Genomic DNA, 18420 nt, shown 5'->3' with positions numbered 1-18420 from the left:
AAGGTGATAAAATGACCCCTTTTACTTTATAAACTTATGAGTTTTTTAAAATTATAATTTAAAAATTGAAATTATAATTAAAAAACCCATTTTATAATACTATAAATTTTACTAAATAAAATATCCTTTCCTTTGAACTCACATGATATCTTACATGTTCTATAAGGTGGACTCCTTAGGTATGGTTGACAAAATTCCCTGATGAAACTTGGCTATGGGATTGTCTTGGTAGAATTGGAACCTTCCCCCATTGCTATCCAATCAATTCTTGCTTGCTTTAAAGGCCCAAATACTAGCATTGAATTTCAAGCTGTAGGAAATCAATCTTTAATCGATTCTTATGGTAACCTCTCTAAATTATTGGATTGCCCTTCTTACCAAGTCTCGCAAGGAACCTAATTCTATAAGTGATCATCTTACTCGTCTGCTTGTTTCTATACCAAATATAAATTGTGAGGATGCTTATGATTTAGATTTCTATGTTTCCTCCCTGCCAAACATAGTTAATAATTTATGCTAGGTTAATTTCCTTCCATTAACTCCACTTCCCTCCAAGGTCATCGAAACACAAGATGTCTCTATCATTGCTCCCGATCTCTTAGATTCTAAAGAAGAAAATACTATTTCTTCTCTTAATTGGAAGGTTATCCAAAGAAAAGACTTCAATAGAATCATCCCTTCTGCCTTTGTTGGTGTCAAATTGAGGCCATTAGAACTTGATATTCTGTTAAACTTGAGCATAAGGTGTGGGATTTTAAGGTGATAAATGAGACAAACCAATTTCTAATTCAATCCTTAGCCCTTATATGCAACCTTTCATAAGAAGCAATGGATCAATACAAATCATTTGCCACACAAGCCAAATAACTACTTTCATCACATTTTACCTTTGATTTATACTTGGTTTTGACTGTTTGAATTGGATCAAAAAATGTTCCAACCAACACCTTATTACTCATATAGAAGGTGCCTTGAATTCAGACAAAAAACAAAATGTAAAATATTCCTTAAGAACTATTGGAACACCTTTAGAAACTTCATAATGTTAGTGTGGCTTTTGAAAACCCTTGTTCTTCCTTGATCATCTAGTTTGACCACCTACCTTGCTTTGTGTTTCAAAAACTCCCGAAGTTCTTTTCCTATTCTTCAAGCTAGCCCAAGTCTTTGCTTTCACCATATGGGTATCTACTATCCTAATAGAGGTCTGCACACCCGTGGTAATTTACTATTTCTTTCATTCCTTCATGCTTGAGATGAGTCTCTATTTTGCTTCCTCTCCACCTCCTCACTTGTACCAAAGTTGGTCGTCACTCTTAGCTATTAATGGAATCAAAATTATCCTCAAACCCCAAAAGGATGAGAACATTGATTAAAGTCATTTTTCTACAACATCCTCTAGTTGAGGATCTTCATCAAGCAAAAGACCCAAGCACTATAAGGGAACTTCAAAGGTGCAAGAGATCACCAAAACTCTGGACTATTCTGAAAAGTTGAAACATGCTAGATCTCTTGTTATAAAATATAATAAGCTTCTTTGATTTTAAATGCAAAAAAACAAAAGTAAAAAGTCATTCTTGTTTTTTTTGCAAACAATGAATGATTAAATTAGGCCAAATGATATCTTTTTCAAGTTAACATCAACTAACTTTTTTATTCAACATATTTTGCTTAATGATCAAGTTACATTTGTATTGGAAGTAATCGAATAATATCAACAAGATTGCTTATAAACCAAAAGAGGTTTTTAAAGGTTATTTTGATGTTTAGGATAATTGTATTTGTGCCTCCTCTAAAATACTTAAGCCATTTGTAAACAATTAGATGGATTTGGGAGACATGTTGTTACTACAGTTACCTTAATCTTTCACTGCCCCTTTTTGCAATAAAACTTTAGTAAAGGGCTAATTAGCCACATACATGTCCCCTTAAATCCATTCACCCTTGTAGAGGAGTTATGGACTAGATAGCAATGTTTATCTCAAATTTCAAATGTTGAAACATCAAGAACATAATAGCTACATGAAAGATGTAGTACTCAAATCATTCAAACAAAAATTCCATTGGCTTATTGAGCAAAATAAAAAAACTTGGTTTACGTATAGAAGAATATTGGATGAACTCAAGTTTTACCAAATATATTTTTCTATCTAGACTAGATAAGGTTGCCTAAATACCCTTATTTATGTGCAAAGAGCTAATCAAGTTAGCCGCTTTGCAAAAGATAGATAGGCTTCAATTTTTAGAAATCTAACCAAATAAGGTTGACATCTTCGCTAGATGGATACTACTTCTTAAATAATTGTATTCTCCAATACCTTCAATGTTGATGATCCCAATCATCATGGGTATTTACAAAATACATAAAAATTCATTTAGATGGATCATTAATGCTCATAATTGTGTTTTTCTCTATGACCTCTTTCCTAGCCAAAACCCTACAAGCCTTGCATGTTTCCATTCAAGAATATGCAAAAAACCTACAAGGGATTTGGCCACTTTTTCTAAATGGCAAACCAATTGATAGTGGATCATTTAAAATTAATATGAGCTTTTGGTCAGCCTACCCAACCAAATATATTCCATTTATACATTTAATATTATATCTTGTTAAGCAATTCCACACAATGGCTATTACAATCTTTTGGAATCATTAGCAAGACTAATACGCCGACTTTTAATAATCTAGTAATGCCATGAAAATAGTTTAAAAATCCAAGGATATTCAAATGAACTTATACAATTTTATGCAATTAAATCATGAAGTCCTCAAAAATCTAGTAATGCCACGAAAACTGTTTAAAAATCCAAGGATGTTCAAATGAACTTAGATAATTTTATGTAATTAAATTAATAAGGCCCTAAAAACCGATTTGTTAGGGTGAGACAATCATTAAGCAATAGTTCAAAGGTATCCTCGTGGGTTATCTTGTTGTCCACTTTGATGTAATCTATATCTATGTTTTTTTTTAATTTCTTACATGAAATTTTTTCTAATTTCAAAAAATTCAACTTGCTTATCCTTCAATTTATCTTGCAGGCACATGGATGATTCGTCTTCTATAAATAACCCTTTCATTTGTGAGTGCTTAAAAGCCAACATGCATTTGTCGAATGATGATCCCATGAGTATATACCTTTATACAATATATCAATCACTTTGCTCCATGGTGGGAAGTAGGGCCACTTTGTGGGCCCAGTTTGCAAATTCTGGCCCTACTCTTGGGAAAAGGGTCTCTCTCTCTCTCTCTCTCTCTCTCTCTCTCTCTCTCTCTCTCTCTCTCTCTCTCTCTCTCTCTCTCTCTCTCTCTCTCTCTCTCTCTCTCTCTCTCTCTCTCTCTCTCTCTCTCTCTCTCTCTCTCTCTCTCTCTCTCTCCCTGTAAATAGTTACCAACTAAAGAATCCCCTTTTCTTTCTCTCTCACACACACATGCACACACAATAGACATTCATAATAATTGATATATAACACAAGAAACACATAATTACACACACCCCTACTTACACACCACTAATTATTACTTACTAACTTGTTCAAAAACCCCTCTTTTCATATGGTCACAAGAGTAATACAACTATTCTCTCCTCTATCCAACTTTGTTAGTATTGTCCAACTATTCTCTCCTCTGTCCAACTTTGTTAGTATTGTCCAACTATTCTCTCCTTTGTCCAACTATTCTCTCCTTTGTCCAACTTTGTTAGTATTGTCTTTTAAGGCACATGCTTATACAATGTTGCGGTGAGAAGGTGGTGTAGATCCCAACAAAATTACCCATGTTAGCTTCAATTAAGTGATTCACTAAGCCTTGGAATGTCTAAATATCTTGTTTTTTGAGAAAGAATAGTTTAGTTTAGCAAATTTAAAAAAAAGTGTGCTGTGTGTGTGTGTGTTTCTCTCCCGTGCAAAAAAATGGCAATACTCTTACGTGTGATAGTGCACCCTTGTTTCATCTTTGTTGTAATCTGTAGGGAATATCTCACCAATGATTGATGAGGGAATCTCTCTTACGATGTTGTCGTGATGTTCATCACTTCTATCATATTTTTATAGCTATAATTTTGAGATGTTCTTGTAGAAGCCCGTATTTTAGCGTTCAAATTTTCAACTGCTACTTTTTTCGACATTTCATTTCTTCATGGTTGTAATCTTTGGCATCAAGTCCAATCACATAGGGATGCGTCCCCACACTTAAGATCGTAATAGATCGGATTGATGATGCAATAGGGGCCTAATACGAAATCATAACCCATACACGTACATCCCCACACTTAAAACATGATCAACTCTTGAAATCAGAAGGGGTAGGGTTGGAAAAACTTAGCCCGATTTGCAAATGGTCAAGGTGAACCATTGCTAGCACGTGAAAAATTGGAATCATCGGCACAAGAGGTACCACGGCTCACCACATCACACTCGTCCAGCATGGCAGAGATCATGCAACAGCACCCATGGAGGTAGCTTTGTTGATGTAGCATTGGTTAGGTTGTCAATGGCGGGACAGTCCTCAACAATCACTCATGTTGAAATGATAGGTCAGTCGCTCACCCCATGGCGCACATCACTTGAAGAATAATGATTGAAACCCATAGCTCACATCTGGTTTAGAAATCGACAAGAGGGATGGTTCAGAGGGAGTATGCCAATGTGCACAATTGATGGTGCATTAGTGCATCCCAACCCATTTGGCATAGGTGCAAGAAGGAAGGCCAAGGAGTCTTATCATATAGTGCGCCAAACAGAATGAAGTGAAGAGTGATGGCGAAGGAGGCTTGCCTCGTGTGTGCATAGGGAAACGAGAACGTACTTGTCTCCAAAGGTCAAAGCATCCCTCAATCCTCAGCTATTAGTTGATAAAAGGGGAAATCATCACACTCAGCCTCCCCTCTGTCTCACACTTTGTGGATGATTACAAGTTCCTCACATCCCGTGGATTAAGTCCTCACAAAGACACTTGTGCGAAGGTTGTATCCCTTGTGCGCAATTAGAGCTATCCCACGACTAAACATAGCTTAATTGAAGGCTAAGATAAAGGTATTGAGGCGTAAAAGCAAGCAACCAATGAGTAAGAAGCTCTTTCACCTTGTTCGATTTGCCTTGGGTTATAGCTGCAAGAGGCTCTCGAGGTTGGCAAGGCCCCAATCTCCAATTGTAGTGAAACTTGGTGAGTAGGAAAAATACTGTGATTTTTGGCATGTGAGGTCATTTTGGCCTCCCTTTTAGACCTGGAAGTGGTATTGACAAGAGTTTTTGGGTATACTATAATTTCAGCTCTGTTCGCCATTTACGAGTGCACAGGTTACAAATTTCAAATATGTAAATTGGGTTACAGACACAAAAGGTATTTGCATATAGATTGCAAATTGTAGTTATTATTGTACAATTAGTAGAAAAAAACCAACTATTCCTGGGGCCTTCTGTTCGTACTATTTGAGGAAGAACCATACAAAGGATATTTGCTCTCTAAAGAAGATACAATAAAGAAGGAGGAAATACAAAAAAGCAAGATTCAACTTGTTGGAATTCAAGATGACCACCTAGGATGTTGGACCAAAGCTTAGAGAGTTAGGTCCTAATTTTGGCCCAAGAGGTTTCCCTCTCAGAGTTACAGAGGACGACAATCTTGCAGTGGCGAAAGATTAGAAGTGGAGTGTTACAAATGTGGAGAAAAGGGACATATCTCACCAAATTACCCAAACCCTAGAAGGTCCATGGACTACAAACCCTTATGCAGCCAATGCAAAGGAGAAGGCCACACTGCAAAAGACTGTCTTAGTCCAGCTCTTGTGAAGCTACCACTAATAACCAACAAAAAACCTAAGAACCTGCCTCCAACTTGGTGAAATTGAAAGTTGTCGCAATAACACATGTCAAGAAAAGAGAATCCACCATTCCAAAAGAGAACATATCCTCTGTCAAAATGGTGAAGTTCAATCTTTCGAAAGAGAAACAAAACAATCCAGAACAAATCAGTACTGTACAAAGCAATCCAGTAGTATAGAAGGATGTAGAGACAGGACCAGAGGTCCAAGAGATAGAGGATGTAGAAGTATCCCCAGTGACAGAAGAAGTGCACATGTTGCCACTATTAGAGGAAAAAGGAAAGATAAATTGGATGTTGCCCATTCCCTAGAGCTGATTGGAGAAGCCTGTGGATCCCATCAAAGAATGTGACATTGTCAAAAACCTAGACACCTTCAAACCAAACCTAACATTCTGACAGTTGCTAATGCTATCTCCCAGTTGTTGCCGAAAGAAATTCAAAAGCATACCGACAAGAATGTGCAGCCTAAGGATTGCTCCTACAATTGCCTCCAAGTCCAATAAAGCCCCAAAACTTGTGAAAGTAGATGTGGCATTCTTTGTGTGTTGTGTGGGAATGAGTTTTCCCTTGTGCTCCCCAAGGGTTTTCCCATCCGTAGCTACGGACCTTTGTTTGAGTGGGGGTGTTGGAGCTATATGCAATGCTGCCAAATACTTTCAAGTGTCTAATGTCAAGCTTATATCCTCTCAATAATGTGTTTCTTTTCAATCCTTTAGGCTTTGGTGGTAAATACTAGTTATACATTTGGTATTTGGTGGTGAATACAATAAATACCAATCATACACTTGGGATTTAACATCGAGATTAGACCAATTCTGGGAGACCTTGGCTTATGTTTTGGTCCAACCTTTATTGAAAATATTAATGATATTTATTGAAAATGTTAAGGCTTAAAATAATCTTTAGGAGCAAAATGATATAAAAATGGATGCTAAAAGGCTTAGTGGCCTTGGATATTTCAATGACATGATATGGAATAAGTACATAGCAAGTTAATACATGCTAGATTTACATGTATGATTAATTATTTTAGTGATAGGGCACACACATAAGGTTGCTTTTGGTATATTATGGCTAAACACAATTTCCATGGCTTATTGGTAGGATAAGAATGCTTACAAGTCTAATTTTCTAGCCTAATATGATTGTGCTTGCAAAGATGATCAATTTTGCTAGACTGTCACAAATAAAGGGAAGCAAAATGTTTCAAGTCTAGCTTTGTGACCTAGTATAAATGTACTTACACAAGATGATCAGATTTGTTGGGTTGTCACAAGAGAAGAGTAGCAGAAGGTTCATGAACATATAATAATGGTACAATCATACAGGAATACCTAGCTAACTTGATTAGCGATGGATGTGTGTAGTGATAGTCATAAATAAGTTGGTTTTAGAGACATAGTACTAGTTGATATGGAGTCATATATGCTTACTTTTGTAATAAGTAAATGATATAGTGATAAGAGTAAAAGGCTTGTTATACAAGTCTAAATGATACCCTAGATTGAAATATATAGCATGTTAGTTATCATTCGACAAAACTCATCAAACCACGCCAAATATTATACAAGCTATCAAAACTTTCTCAATCTAAACCAACATTCACTAAAACACTCTCAAAACCAACCAAACCTATCCAATCAAGTGCCAAAACATCCATTCAGCTCCAAAAAATAAACAAAAAAAGCATCCTTGAACATAACCATGACCCCAACATACATTCATGAATAACCTCAATCTAAAAACATATATGGAAGGAAAATAGGAAGTTTCAGAGATGAATTGTTTCATTATTAATCAAATAAATAAGCTCAAACTATTAAAGGATACAAGAGTTCCTTTCATGTCAGCACATATATTTCTTATGATCAAAGAGATATTTAACTTTAATCACCACTTGGTTATTCAACTTCAATTGCATGAACTTCTTTAGTGCATCCTCTTTGACAAAGAGAACATACACACCACATAACCACACATATATATAGACATAGACGATAATCTAAATGACATCCCCAGAGCTAGAAAAAAAGAAAGATAGTCTAATAACATATGGAAAGAAATAGATTCAAGAACCTCCACAAGGTGTTCTCTTTGGAAGGCTTGAAGATTTCTAAATCTTTTCAATGATTGATGCTCATCTGTAAAGATTTTTGGAGGATTTTGCAAAAATTGCAAACAACACATCCTCTCCAAAAGTACAATGTAACAAGATGGGAAGGGTTGAGCATGGAAATAGAGAATATCAAGCTGTCAATGATCAATATCAATGTTTGGATTTAAGTACAACTTTGGCAATGTCTTTGAATCATTATGGGAATATCTATGCATAAAGTCTAGATACCAAGCTAAATGAGCTACCATACGAACTAAGGGATCTTCAGACTGACATAGATCTTGGCAAACTGGACAAAATTGTGAAAATCTTTTGCTGGTACATCCTAGTCTCCTGGAATAATAGGCCAATTAATATATGGACCTACCAAAGAGTCTTGTGAACTCCATTTGTCTCCTTTAAGTCACTTGAGAATCAAATCTAATACATGCATTAGTCATCCAAGGGGGATTCGGAAAAAGGGAAGTGGATGGAGGAAGGGGGAGAAAGGTTTATGGATGAAGGAGAGGATAAGAAAAATCATAAAATGAAGAATGGGATAATGAAAGGGAATTGGGAAAATGCATGGATTCTAATAGGAATGGGTTAAGAGAGAAGGCTAGAAATGTAGAAAGGACAAGGGTAGAAGGCATAGGAAGAAGAGAGGTAGGAGAAAATGCACGATCAATATTATTAGGACAAGGAGTAAAAACAAGTATCCTAGGTTGTGAAGAAGATTGAAATAAAAGATGAGGAATAAGTTGAGGCCGAGTTTGCATCATGGCAAGGTAGCCTTCATATCTATGAGAAAATAATTGATATTACATGAGTGAAAGAATGGTTGGACCTATGGTAGAGCTATGGGAATAAGCTTCAAAAAACAAAGAATCAAATGGAGGGTTTTGAGAAATATAGGACAAAAGATATTGCCTCACTTGGATATGATTTTGGACTCAAGCAGGGGCCTACAATTGTCTTTGATTTAGGACAATAGAGTGCATTGAAGAATGCCATGATTCTGCAGAATATCTATTCATCTTAGAGGAATAGCTAACTTTTGTTGGTGATAATGGACCCAAAATGCTTTATTAGGCAATATTGACTCCACATGATACTCAAAAGTGTTCTACGGAAGGTCCATTTTGGATTGCACTAGCCTGAAAGAGGGGACATAGAGAAGCATTATGCTAAAGGGTTCATCCATAGTAGAAAGAGATGGTACCATTGAAACATTAGGAATTGTGGGAATGGAACAAGATTGTGCCATCTTGCCTTACAACTCCTTAATTTACATAGTCTAATCATTAATAGTGGAGTTGGTAGATTATAACTCAGAGCTTTGAGTTCTTGGACCTCTTGATTTAGATGATCCCTCTTAGTAATGATTCTTTTCTTTAGTAAGTTGCGCTTGTAAGGATGCTATTTCATCCTTGTGCACTTCCAACAACTTAGCAAACTACTCCATTTGTGTAAAGACATCAGACAAGGTTCCTTTACTGGAGCTTAACTTGGTTGTGGCTTTAAGGAGTTCAAACTTAGACTATATGTATTTCTTCATGGAAGGATAAATACAGTTGATGTATGTAGATTGTAACTGCTAACTTCATAGATCTTTGAATATCCTTACATAGGAAGGGGATAACATCGCTTGCCACAAGGTGGTGGAGGGAAGAAGGTGTGAATTCAACATTACCCTCTCAGTGTGCCAAAAAAAAGTTCGGGCATGTTAAGAATGGGATAGCATCGCCTACCACAAGGTGGTGGAGGGAAGAAGGTGTGAATTCAATATTACCCTCTGTGTGTGCCAAGAACAAGTTTGGGCATGTTAAGAATGGGATAACATCGCTTGCCACCACAAGGTGGTGGAGGAAAGAAGGTGTGAATTCAATATTACCCTCTTATGTGCCAATAACAGGATTGAGCATGTTAGAAATGGGATAGCATCGCCTACCACAACGTGGTGAAGGGAAGAAGATGTGAAATCAATATTACCCTCACTGTGTGCTAAGAATAGGTTTGGGCATCTTAAGAATGCAAGAAGGGACTTTCTTGATGTGGCAGGAATAGTACTAGAACGGGTACTATATCTACAACATGCTTCACGTGTTTTGTGCCCAGGATCACCACATGTGGGGGAAATCTAAATCAACAAGAATAGAATGTAGTGGGATCTAGAGATGGAGGAGATAACCTTTTTGAAGGCACAAAATATGTTGAGAAAGCATACAAATATGAGCCATAAGTAACATTAGTGGCATTACCACTAGTCACTTTGAGGAAGTGCTGGCCCATTTTGGCACAAGGGTAATCACTCTAATTAATGGCAACACCCTAAAGCATTGTACAAGAAGCACTCAACAACTCCTTGGATAGATAATTGGAAGGTGTCTTGGTTGGCATAAATCTATATTGGAGGAACTGGTAAAGCTACTTCTAGAAGAGATCAAAGATCATAGATACCAACACTCCTAATGTGTTGAAAACCCAATTAGAAACCAAGGGCTTATGGGTTTGTTTTTGTAACATCTTTAGGATGACATTAGAGGCTAATAATTGATGAGGTGATAGGAAAGCATTGCCTTTGTAAGGAATGGATAAACCCTTGGAGATCATTGTGATGGTGATATCACGAATAGGGCCCACACATTTGCTGCAGGAAGATAAAAAGATATCACACAATGCTAGATATTCAAGAATAAGCAATAATGGCTTGGTCACAAAATCATATAAGCCAGACTTATGGATAAGGTTCAACTGCCAATCCTTACAAATAAGATCAGGAACAAGGGATAAGCCAACTTGGCCATTCAAATCATACCACAAAAACACACACACACACACATCACCACCAGACACACAAAGGAATGCTTGCAAAATAGAAGACAAAATACCGATAAGAGTACTAGAAAGGATAGAGTGTAGTCGACACAATAGACAGCCCCCAAGCAATCTATCTCCTACGAAAAAAAATATCCACATGACTTACACACACGTGCAACTGATTGCTTTGCGATAAGTATATAATCAAGCACCTAAAACCCCATTAGCAAGCACATAAAAGAAATAAAATCACAAACACACCGCATCCCATACCACATAGATGTAACCACCACAAAACTCGACTAACTAGAAGAACCAAACATACAATTGGATGGCTAGCACAAAAAAGACTTTCATGGAGATCCACTAACAAACTACATACTCAAAAATCCTCGAATTGTGTTCATTGATTATATGTTAAAGGTACAATGTCGATGCATTAGAATTTAATGAAAGGTTTATTTTAATAAAAAATATTATCAATGGGTGATAATTTTAATTATATGATCAATCTTAGAAAGAAAGATGGCAGTTCTCTATTATTACCCTTTAATCCATTATTATATTCACGCGGTGCATTAATGATCCTGTACTTTGCAATAGACTCTGAGGGCCTTTAAATGCAAGTTCCTTAGTTAATAATTAAGAATGTGTGGAGTGCTTTTTGTTTGTGCGTGCATTTGTGATGGTGGGTTTATGTTTGTACAAAATAAATGGCGTGTTTAGCACACGATGCACGTGTAATTGTGATTAGTGAGTTGAATTTTTTAATAATTAATTGGTGAGTGTTAAGTGTAGATACACGTGCAAATACTGGTCAATGGGTTTGTTTTTACCAATTAATGGTATGGTTGCATGTGCATGGAAAATGGTAAGGATGAAAACTTGGAGGGTGTGTGAATGCACCCGAAATTTGATGGCATGATAAAAAGAAAGTCGATGGAGACCACATCCACAAAGTATAGCACAATGCAACAAAAAAAAAATGTACACATGTACAATAAGAAAAGTGCGAACACATGGAAAAAGATAATATATATATAGTGATTGGGGTGTGAAGTTTGGATTGTGTGTGTGTGTTAAAATGATGGATCAAGGGGAATGTCATCATGGAATGTATGATTTTAATGGGGTTTTGTTTAGTGCTTTTTTTTCTTCATATCTTTGTCTTTTTTTTTTTGCATATTATGGCATGTAGATACTCTTTTATGCGTTGTCATAAGGGAACATTGTGGGATTTTTAGTGGGAATTATATAAGGGTTTTATTGTAACTTTCTTCTTCTTTGTCTTTTGGGAAAGGCTATAAGGGTTTTTTTTGTTTTCTTTTTACATATATATGGGACATGTGGCTAATTGTATAAGTTCCTCTTTTTTCTTTTAAATGATTCTTCTATTTTCTAGTTTTTCTTTTTAGTTACTGTTTTTAAAAAAAGGTCTATGTAAGCTATTTTAAAAAACATGTGAAGTTATCCAGGGAAGTTGTGTTTATGGAGCTAAAAGCACATGAACACCCGCTTTGCGGCACTTGTTAGGCCACACTTGTGTCTTGTGTGTGAACAATAACTAAGAAACCATGGGAACAAACAACAACAAAGAAACCACGAGAATGAACAACAACTAATAAACCACAAGAATGAGCAACAACAAAAATCGGATATGAACAGTAAGTATTGCATGAGGACGAACGTGTGAATGGCCATGTAGGAACACACATGAAATTTCTAGCACAATTCGGCTCATGAACAATAGTCACGAGCATGGTGGTGGATGAATTTGATTTTTTGTGGGGGTGCAAGGGCCTATGAAAGGGGTTATGGGTTTTGTGGTTTAGAGGTTTTTAAAAAAAAGTTGGAAAGGGGGGCTTAGAAGGGATTCTAAGGGGAAGATCATGTTTCAAGGGGGGTGGGAACGAGGACTTATGGGGACGGGGATTTGATTGATTGATTTATTTTTGATTGGGGGTGGCAAATGGGGCCAAGGGGGGAAACTCGGGGGTTTGGGGGGGTTAACTGGAAGTGGAGAAAGGTGGGCTGGGGGGTTTTTGTAAAAGGGAACTACTGCCCAGCGTACTCAAAAAATTCAAGGAGGATAAACGGAGAATTAAGAGAAGGGAGAGTCGTGCATGGAACTCTCACACACACACTCAATCAGTTCCCTTCTCTCTCGCTCTCGCTTTCGCTTGCCACCCCCCACATATTTATATTATTTTTCCTTCTTCTTCTTCTTCCTCTTCTTCTCTCTCCTTTGAGTTTCCGTCTCTCTCCGCCTCTTATTCGCCATGGCTGACACCCGCTTCGCAGCTGCCACGTGGAAGGTGTCCGCACCTGCACCCCTGCTCCTTTCCCACAACCCCATACGAGACGTGCTGGAATCCCTGCCTTCCAGCTGCAGCAGCAACAGCAACACTAGCAATGGCACGATGAATAATAGTAGTAGTAAGGCCGCCATCTCCCTAGGCCAAGGAGACCCTGCTTCCTTCCATTTCCTCCACGCGCCCGAGTCCGCTGAGCTCGCCCTTATCGATTCCATCAGGAGCCGCAAGCACAATGGTTACGCCCACTCCGCCGGTTCCGAGGATTGCCGCAGGTAAGACTGTGTATGATATATTGAATGCTTATCAACAGCAAAGCAAAAGCTTTGGGAATTGCCAGACGAGTTAGGTAATAGGTTCTGTTTCTAATAATTTTGGATGGTGTTCGGCGCTAATCATTCAAACCTATCATAACACCCTACGTCCAATCTGTGCGGCGTGAACCTTGAAATGTGGCTAAAGCGCTTTGCCAATCACCAGTTTTGCAAGGTCCATGGAATTCTGTTCCACTTGTATGAGCTAATTGTACGCCAGTTTAAACAGTTTGTCTAGACGCCGGACGGGGCAGTCCCTCACCTCAAAAGTTATTAGGCTAGCGGATGTATGGGATACAAATGTCTTAGATATATGAGTCAAATTCATCGCTTAGACTGGTAGATTTTCCAGTTAGACCAAATTAGTCGGATTTGGTGGTATGGGATGCCGTAGTGTTCAAATGAAGATGTGGACGCTAGCACCGGCTAAGCAAACTGTTTGGACGGTTTCCATTCAAGGTATGCATAAGGAACTTGCGCTGTGAGTTTGCGCTAATTCTCTTACTATGATCAAAGCATATTGTGTTGGTGGCCTCTTATGGCTCTTCGTTTGTCTGCAACTTTACTTCCATTGTGTTATTCAGTACAAAGGCATCATGAGCTGACTAAGTCTGGGTAGAAAATAATTTTGAAACACTCGGATCTACCAAATTTTAGAGCCAAATTCCAATTATTATTTCAATGATTTCTAAATCCTTGATAGTTTCTGCTTATTCTCCTTGTCTATACTTGTTAGTCGACTCCTTACTGTTAGCAGATATGTTAGTTCACGTGTGAGTTTGTGCATGTTCCAGTGGGCTGGGCATTATTTTATGAGTCTGAGATTTGGTCTGTGCATTTTTTGGCGCCTGATTCCGAGGCTTACAATCATTATTTCATGGCCGATCAGCATTTTCTAGGCCCATCAAATCTGGCCAACCAGTTCATGATCTTGTCCTATTTATAGGACTAATGGTTCCCTCCTCCTTATTCATCACTCTGTATATTTCTACAGCAGGTTCCATTGGAGAGAGGGAGTGGGTGCCAGTGCCCACATAGCCGGTGACTCAGTTGTTTCTATATAGTCTCTTGTGTTGGTGTATGGATTCCATTTCCCAAGCATGCTTTTGAGATCTCTTTGCAGTGTTCTTATTTTCTTTTGCAGCGTTTCTCTTCTCTCTTCTCTCTTCTCTCTTGTGTTGTGCAGTCTATTCCAGCAGATTTACACACTTCCATTGCTGCACCCACTTCTAACATGGTATCAAACATCTGTGTACACACTGCCATCACTGGATCCACTTTTGACACTTACAAGGGAGACATCTAGAAGACAAACAAATATACCTAGACTTGTGACGTGAGCTTATGTTAGAGGATTGGCCCCTGTATGGCTGGCGGGCAGGCAGACAGGCAGGCGCATAGGCAGTTCGGGCAGCCCAGGGCAGCAGGGAGCAGTCGGGCAGGTCGGACAACAGCACAATAGGTCCAGCAGGTCAGACAGCACATCAGGCAGCAGGTCAGGTAGGTTGGACAGCAGGCGCAGCAGGTTGGGCAGCATTTCAGGCAACATGTCGGCCCATTTCAGCTGGCCAACCTGGCTGGGATCTCGGCATATTTATAGGTTGCCTTCAATGTGGTCATGTTCATTCAGTCTTTGAGAGATTGGGAGGTCTTCTTAGCACTCTGTTGCACATAATCTGCTTCAGATTTCAGTATTGAGCATTCATCTTCTGTACAGTTTCTTTTTTTCTGTGGAAAAGTTTAAATTAATGTATAGAAATATTCACATCAGGCCTTCAGGCCAACAAAGCCCAATGGCAACAACAATTATGAAGCCAAAAGGCTAGCAAAGCAACATTTTACAGGAACAAAAACTCTCTGAAAGGCTATCAAGCAGCAGTCTGCAGGAACAGAAGAAGGGATCAATGAGAAGAAACACAAAAGGGGTGGAGTGAACAGCATCCATGCATGGAACAACCACCTCTCCAATTACGAGGCCAGTTGAAATCATAGAAGAAATCTGCCACAAAAGCAAGCCTCGCACACATCCCACATGATTGTGGATACTTGAGGCTGAATTAAATAGATAGGCATTCTTTAACGTATCAGCAAGGTCCACACTCTGGAGATGAAGTCCCAAATTTGTTTGGAAATCGGGCAAGAAATGAAAATATGAATAGGGATCTCTTCTTCAGAGTCTCTCTCTCTCTCTCTCTCTCTCTCATTTCACTCTATCCCAACCTGTACATCTGCTTCCACACGGCTGCACAGCTTCCGAGTGTCCCATCACTTGTCCCACTTTCTAACAGGTGGTTGGAGTCTCATTCAACCTTACTTTTTATATAACTCGAGAAACTCTGTTTGTCTTGTCTCTTCATTTTTTTGGTTGAAAAATAACTCTCTACCTTTTGTAAATAGCCACAAGGAGGCTTCATAGCTTTACACTCAACTGAAACACCATCATCACCCCTTGTACATACTCTATCATCACAATCCTCAACCCTCAAAATTTTCTTTGCTAGTCTCCATTACTATAAGAGATCTACGAAGGAAGGGGATTGCCATTTTCCGAGCTAAAATTTATGAGCTAGTGAGCTCAGGGTCAAAATATAAGCTCAAAGTAGTTAATATTTACAAATATTGACCCCTCTTGCCAAACTGATTTATCCAAAAAGCCCCTTAGAACACAATGGTTGTTGAGTTTTTGTGTAAACAACTGAATCATAAGCTTTATAAACGAGGAGGATGTCATAGAGACATGGGCATACTTAGAGGCAGTTATGGTTATTTATGTGACTTCTCATGGGAATTTTCTCAAAGGAATCTAGAAGTTAAAAGGAAAGCATACATGTTCCGTACACACTTTAAAGAATGATCTCAATAATTTTACCAAGAAAAGGTATGAATGCTAGCTTTCAGATTCACCTTATGTTATACCAAAATACATGTTCTGTGATTTTGATTGAAATTCTACCTTTCAAATTCACCTTATGTACCACCAAAATACATATTTTGTATTTTTGATTTGCTATGTTATGTTTTATGAGAGATTCAACCAAAAAACATGGTCAAAGGCACTTTCCCTTCAATTTGAGTGGTTGAACAGCTATATTTGGAACCTGGATGTGAAAGTTATGAATTTTGGAAGTGCTATTCCAAGGACTTTTGTCAGTGAAAGTACTCAGGTACTTGGGAGAACACTAGTACTTGGGAGAACACTAATATACATCAAGTTGTATCAGGTCATGTATGTTTTACCCATATTGAGGACTTCCCTCTCAAAATTTGAACTTTGCTGTACGGAGAAATAGGGAGGGTTTGAGGTTACAGAAATTTTATGAATCTTTTACAAGATAAAGTCATAATTAACATTTTGATTTGATGTAAAGAGAATATAAGTCACTCACAAGCTCGTTGTGAGAAACCATTTTGACATTTATATTCATCTCTCTTGAAGAAATATGTGAAGCTAGAGAAATAGAAGACGTTTGCTTGAGGATTTTAGCTCAGGGGATTTAGCTCTATAAGATGCATATATTTGCAAAGGAAGTTTCAGCCATATTTTTTGGTGACGTTGTTTTTTTAAAAGTGCGAAAGTGAGATATATTATTTGGTAAAGTATTTACATCTTCCCATATGTACTATGGGAACCATATGTACTATGGGAAGGGCAACTAAAATTTCAGCCGTTTAGAGGGCTTTACAACTGGTTTAAGGGCATCATCAGACATAGACATCTTCTTAAGCATTTGGGCAGCATCCACAAAAATGCTGTTACAAAGGCTGGCTGGGGACACAAAAACATCTTATGATGGCCAAAGGCAATATTGTTCCTGAGACACCATATGTTCAGCATAGCAATCCCTCTAAGGACTCTCCAAGCCTTCTCAGAGACTTCATTCAAGTTGTCATAGTCTCCAAGTGGCATCTGTTTCCACCCCACCACATGATGCAAATTCATCCCTTTCATTGTTGCCTTGAGTTTTCTCCACATCACCTGGGTCTCCTGACATTCCCACAAGAGATGCTTGATTGTTTCATCCTTCCTTCTACAAAGGATGCGCAAAGGAGATATTTACCTGAATTTGACAGTCCTATCCTTAGTAGCCGGCTTCTTAGCAGCTATCCACCATAGGAATGCATTGATTTTGAGAGAGGGGGTTGCCCTCCATGCCTTCTTGAGGTGTTTCTTCCATGTCTTGAACCCTCCACGTGGGTCCTCTTTCCTCCCGGACTCCATAGTCCTCAGCAGCCACTGAGCATTAGACTCTAAGATCAGCCCTCCCACTTGCAGCTTGAAGCGGCTTATCACGTGAGGCAATCAAGTTCTTGAGTAATGCATTGCTATTCATGCTAGTGGGAGGTAGGCTAGTCTTCTTTAATTCTATGCAACACCTCTTGCATCCAACCAGTTTCTCTTCTATTCAGCCCAAATTGGGCTACAATCTGTTCCAGAGGAAGAAAAGAGCAAGTGCTCTTGTCCAAAATGCTATGCCAGCTCCCTACTTCCTTGCACTAAAGCCTGTAGCACACGTGAGCATTCTGATGTGCAGGGATATAATTAGCATCAAACACAAAGGGTATTAACCAAATATTCAGGGCCAGGGAGGTATCTTTGCAAATAAGAGGGGAGCAATAGTACATGCTTGCCTGATGCTTCGCTGCAGGAAAAAAATTATTGAGGCATACCCATTAATAGACACTGTGGTACAGGCATTTGAGAACAAGGCGTGAATGAGATGACAGAATTGACTTCCAAACCCTGCTTTCTCCACAAGAGCCTATACAAACTCCCAACACTCTATCATCATGTTTTTCCAAATCCATGTTAAGCAGCAGAAAATCATCTTTAAGAGATAATGCATGATCAATACAAAAAATAATGTTGAGAATGGCATGTTGAATATGCTTGCCATGGATAAAACCATATTGCCTGCTATGCACGTGTTGGCTAAGAACATGCTCGTGTTAGCCAAGGCCTTAGCCATGAGTTTGTAAGGGACATTTAGCATTGTGAGAGGTCTCTAGTGGCTTGGTCTCATCCTTCCCCTGATTTGGGGATAAGTTTAATAATCCCTTCA

The 18420-nt window shown here is 38.4% G+C and overlaps 1 protein-coding gene across 3 annotated transcripts in view; it reads left to right on the top strand.

Annotated features, from left to right (window-relative positions):
• The first annotated feature begins 12891 nt into the window (after window positions 1-12891).
• Window positions 12892-18420, top strand: part of LOC148020537 (putative aminotransferase TAT2) — a 64549-nt gene continuing 59020 nt past the window's right edge. Inside the window, exon 1 of one of the 3 annotated variants that reach the window (XR_015694556.1) lies at window positions 12892-13321. Coding sequence is in view for 1 of the 3 variants with exons in the window: in XM_087698307.1 (XP_087554433.1) it covers window positions 13014-13321 (308 nt within the window). In the remaining 2 variants the exon portion in view is untranslated. The remainder of the gene's footprint in view (window positions 13322-18420) is intronic. The other 2 variants (XR_015694557.1, XM_087698307.1) reach the window with 2 other exon arrangements.

This window comes from Lygodium microphyllum, chromosome 18 (assembly GCF_053477565.2).
Source record: "Lygodium microphyllum isolate KBCC chromosome 18, Lygodium_microphyllum_v1.1.10, whole genome shotgun sequence".
NCBI lineage: Eukaryota > Viridiplantae > Streptophyta > Polypodiopsida > Schizaeales > Lygodiaceae > Lygodium > Lygodium microphyllum.
This window is presented reverse-complemented; position numbering and strand designations above follow the sequence as displayed.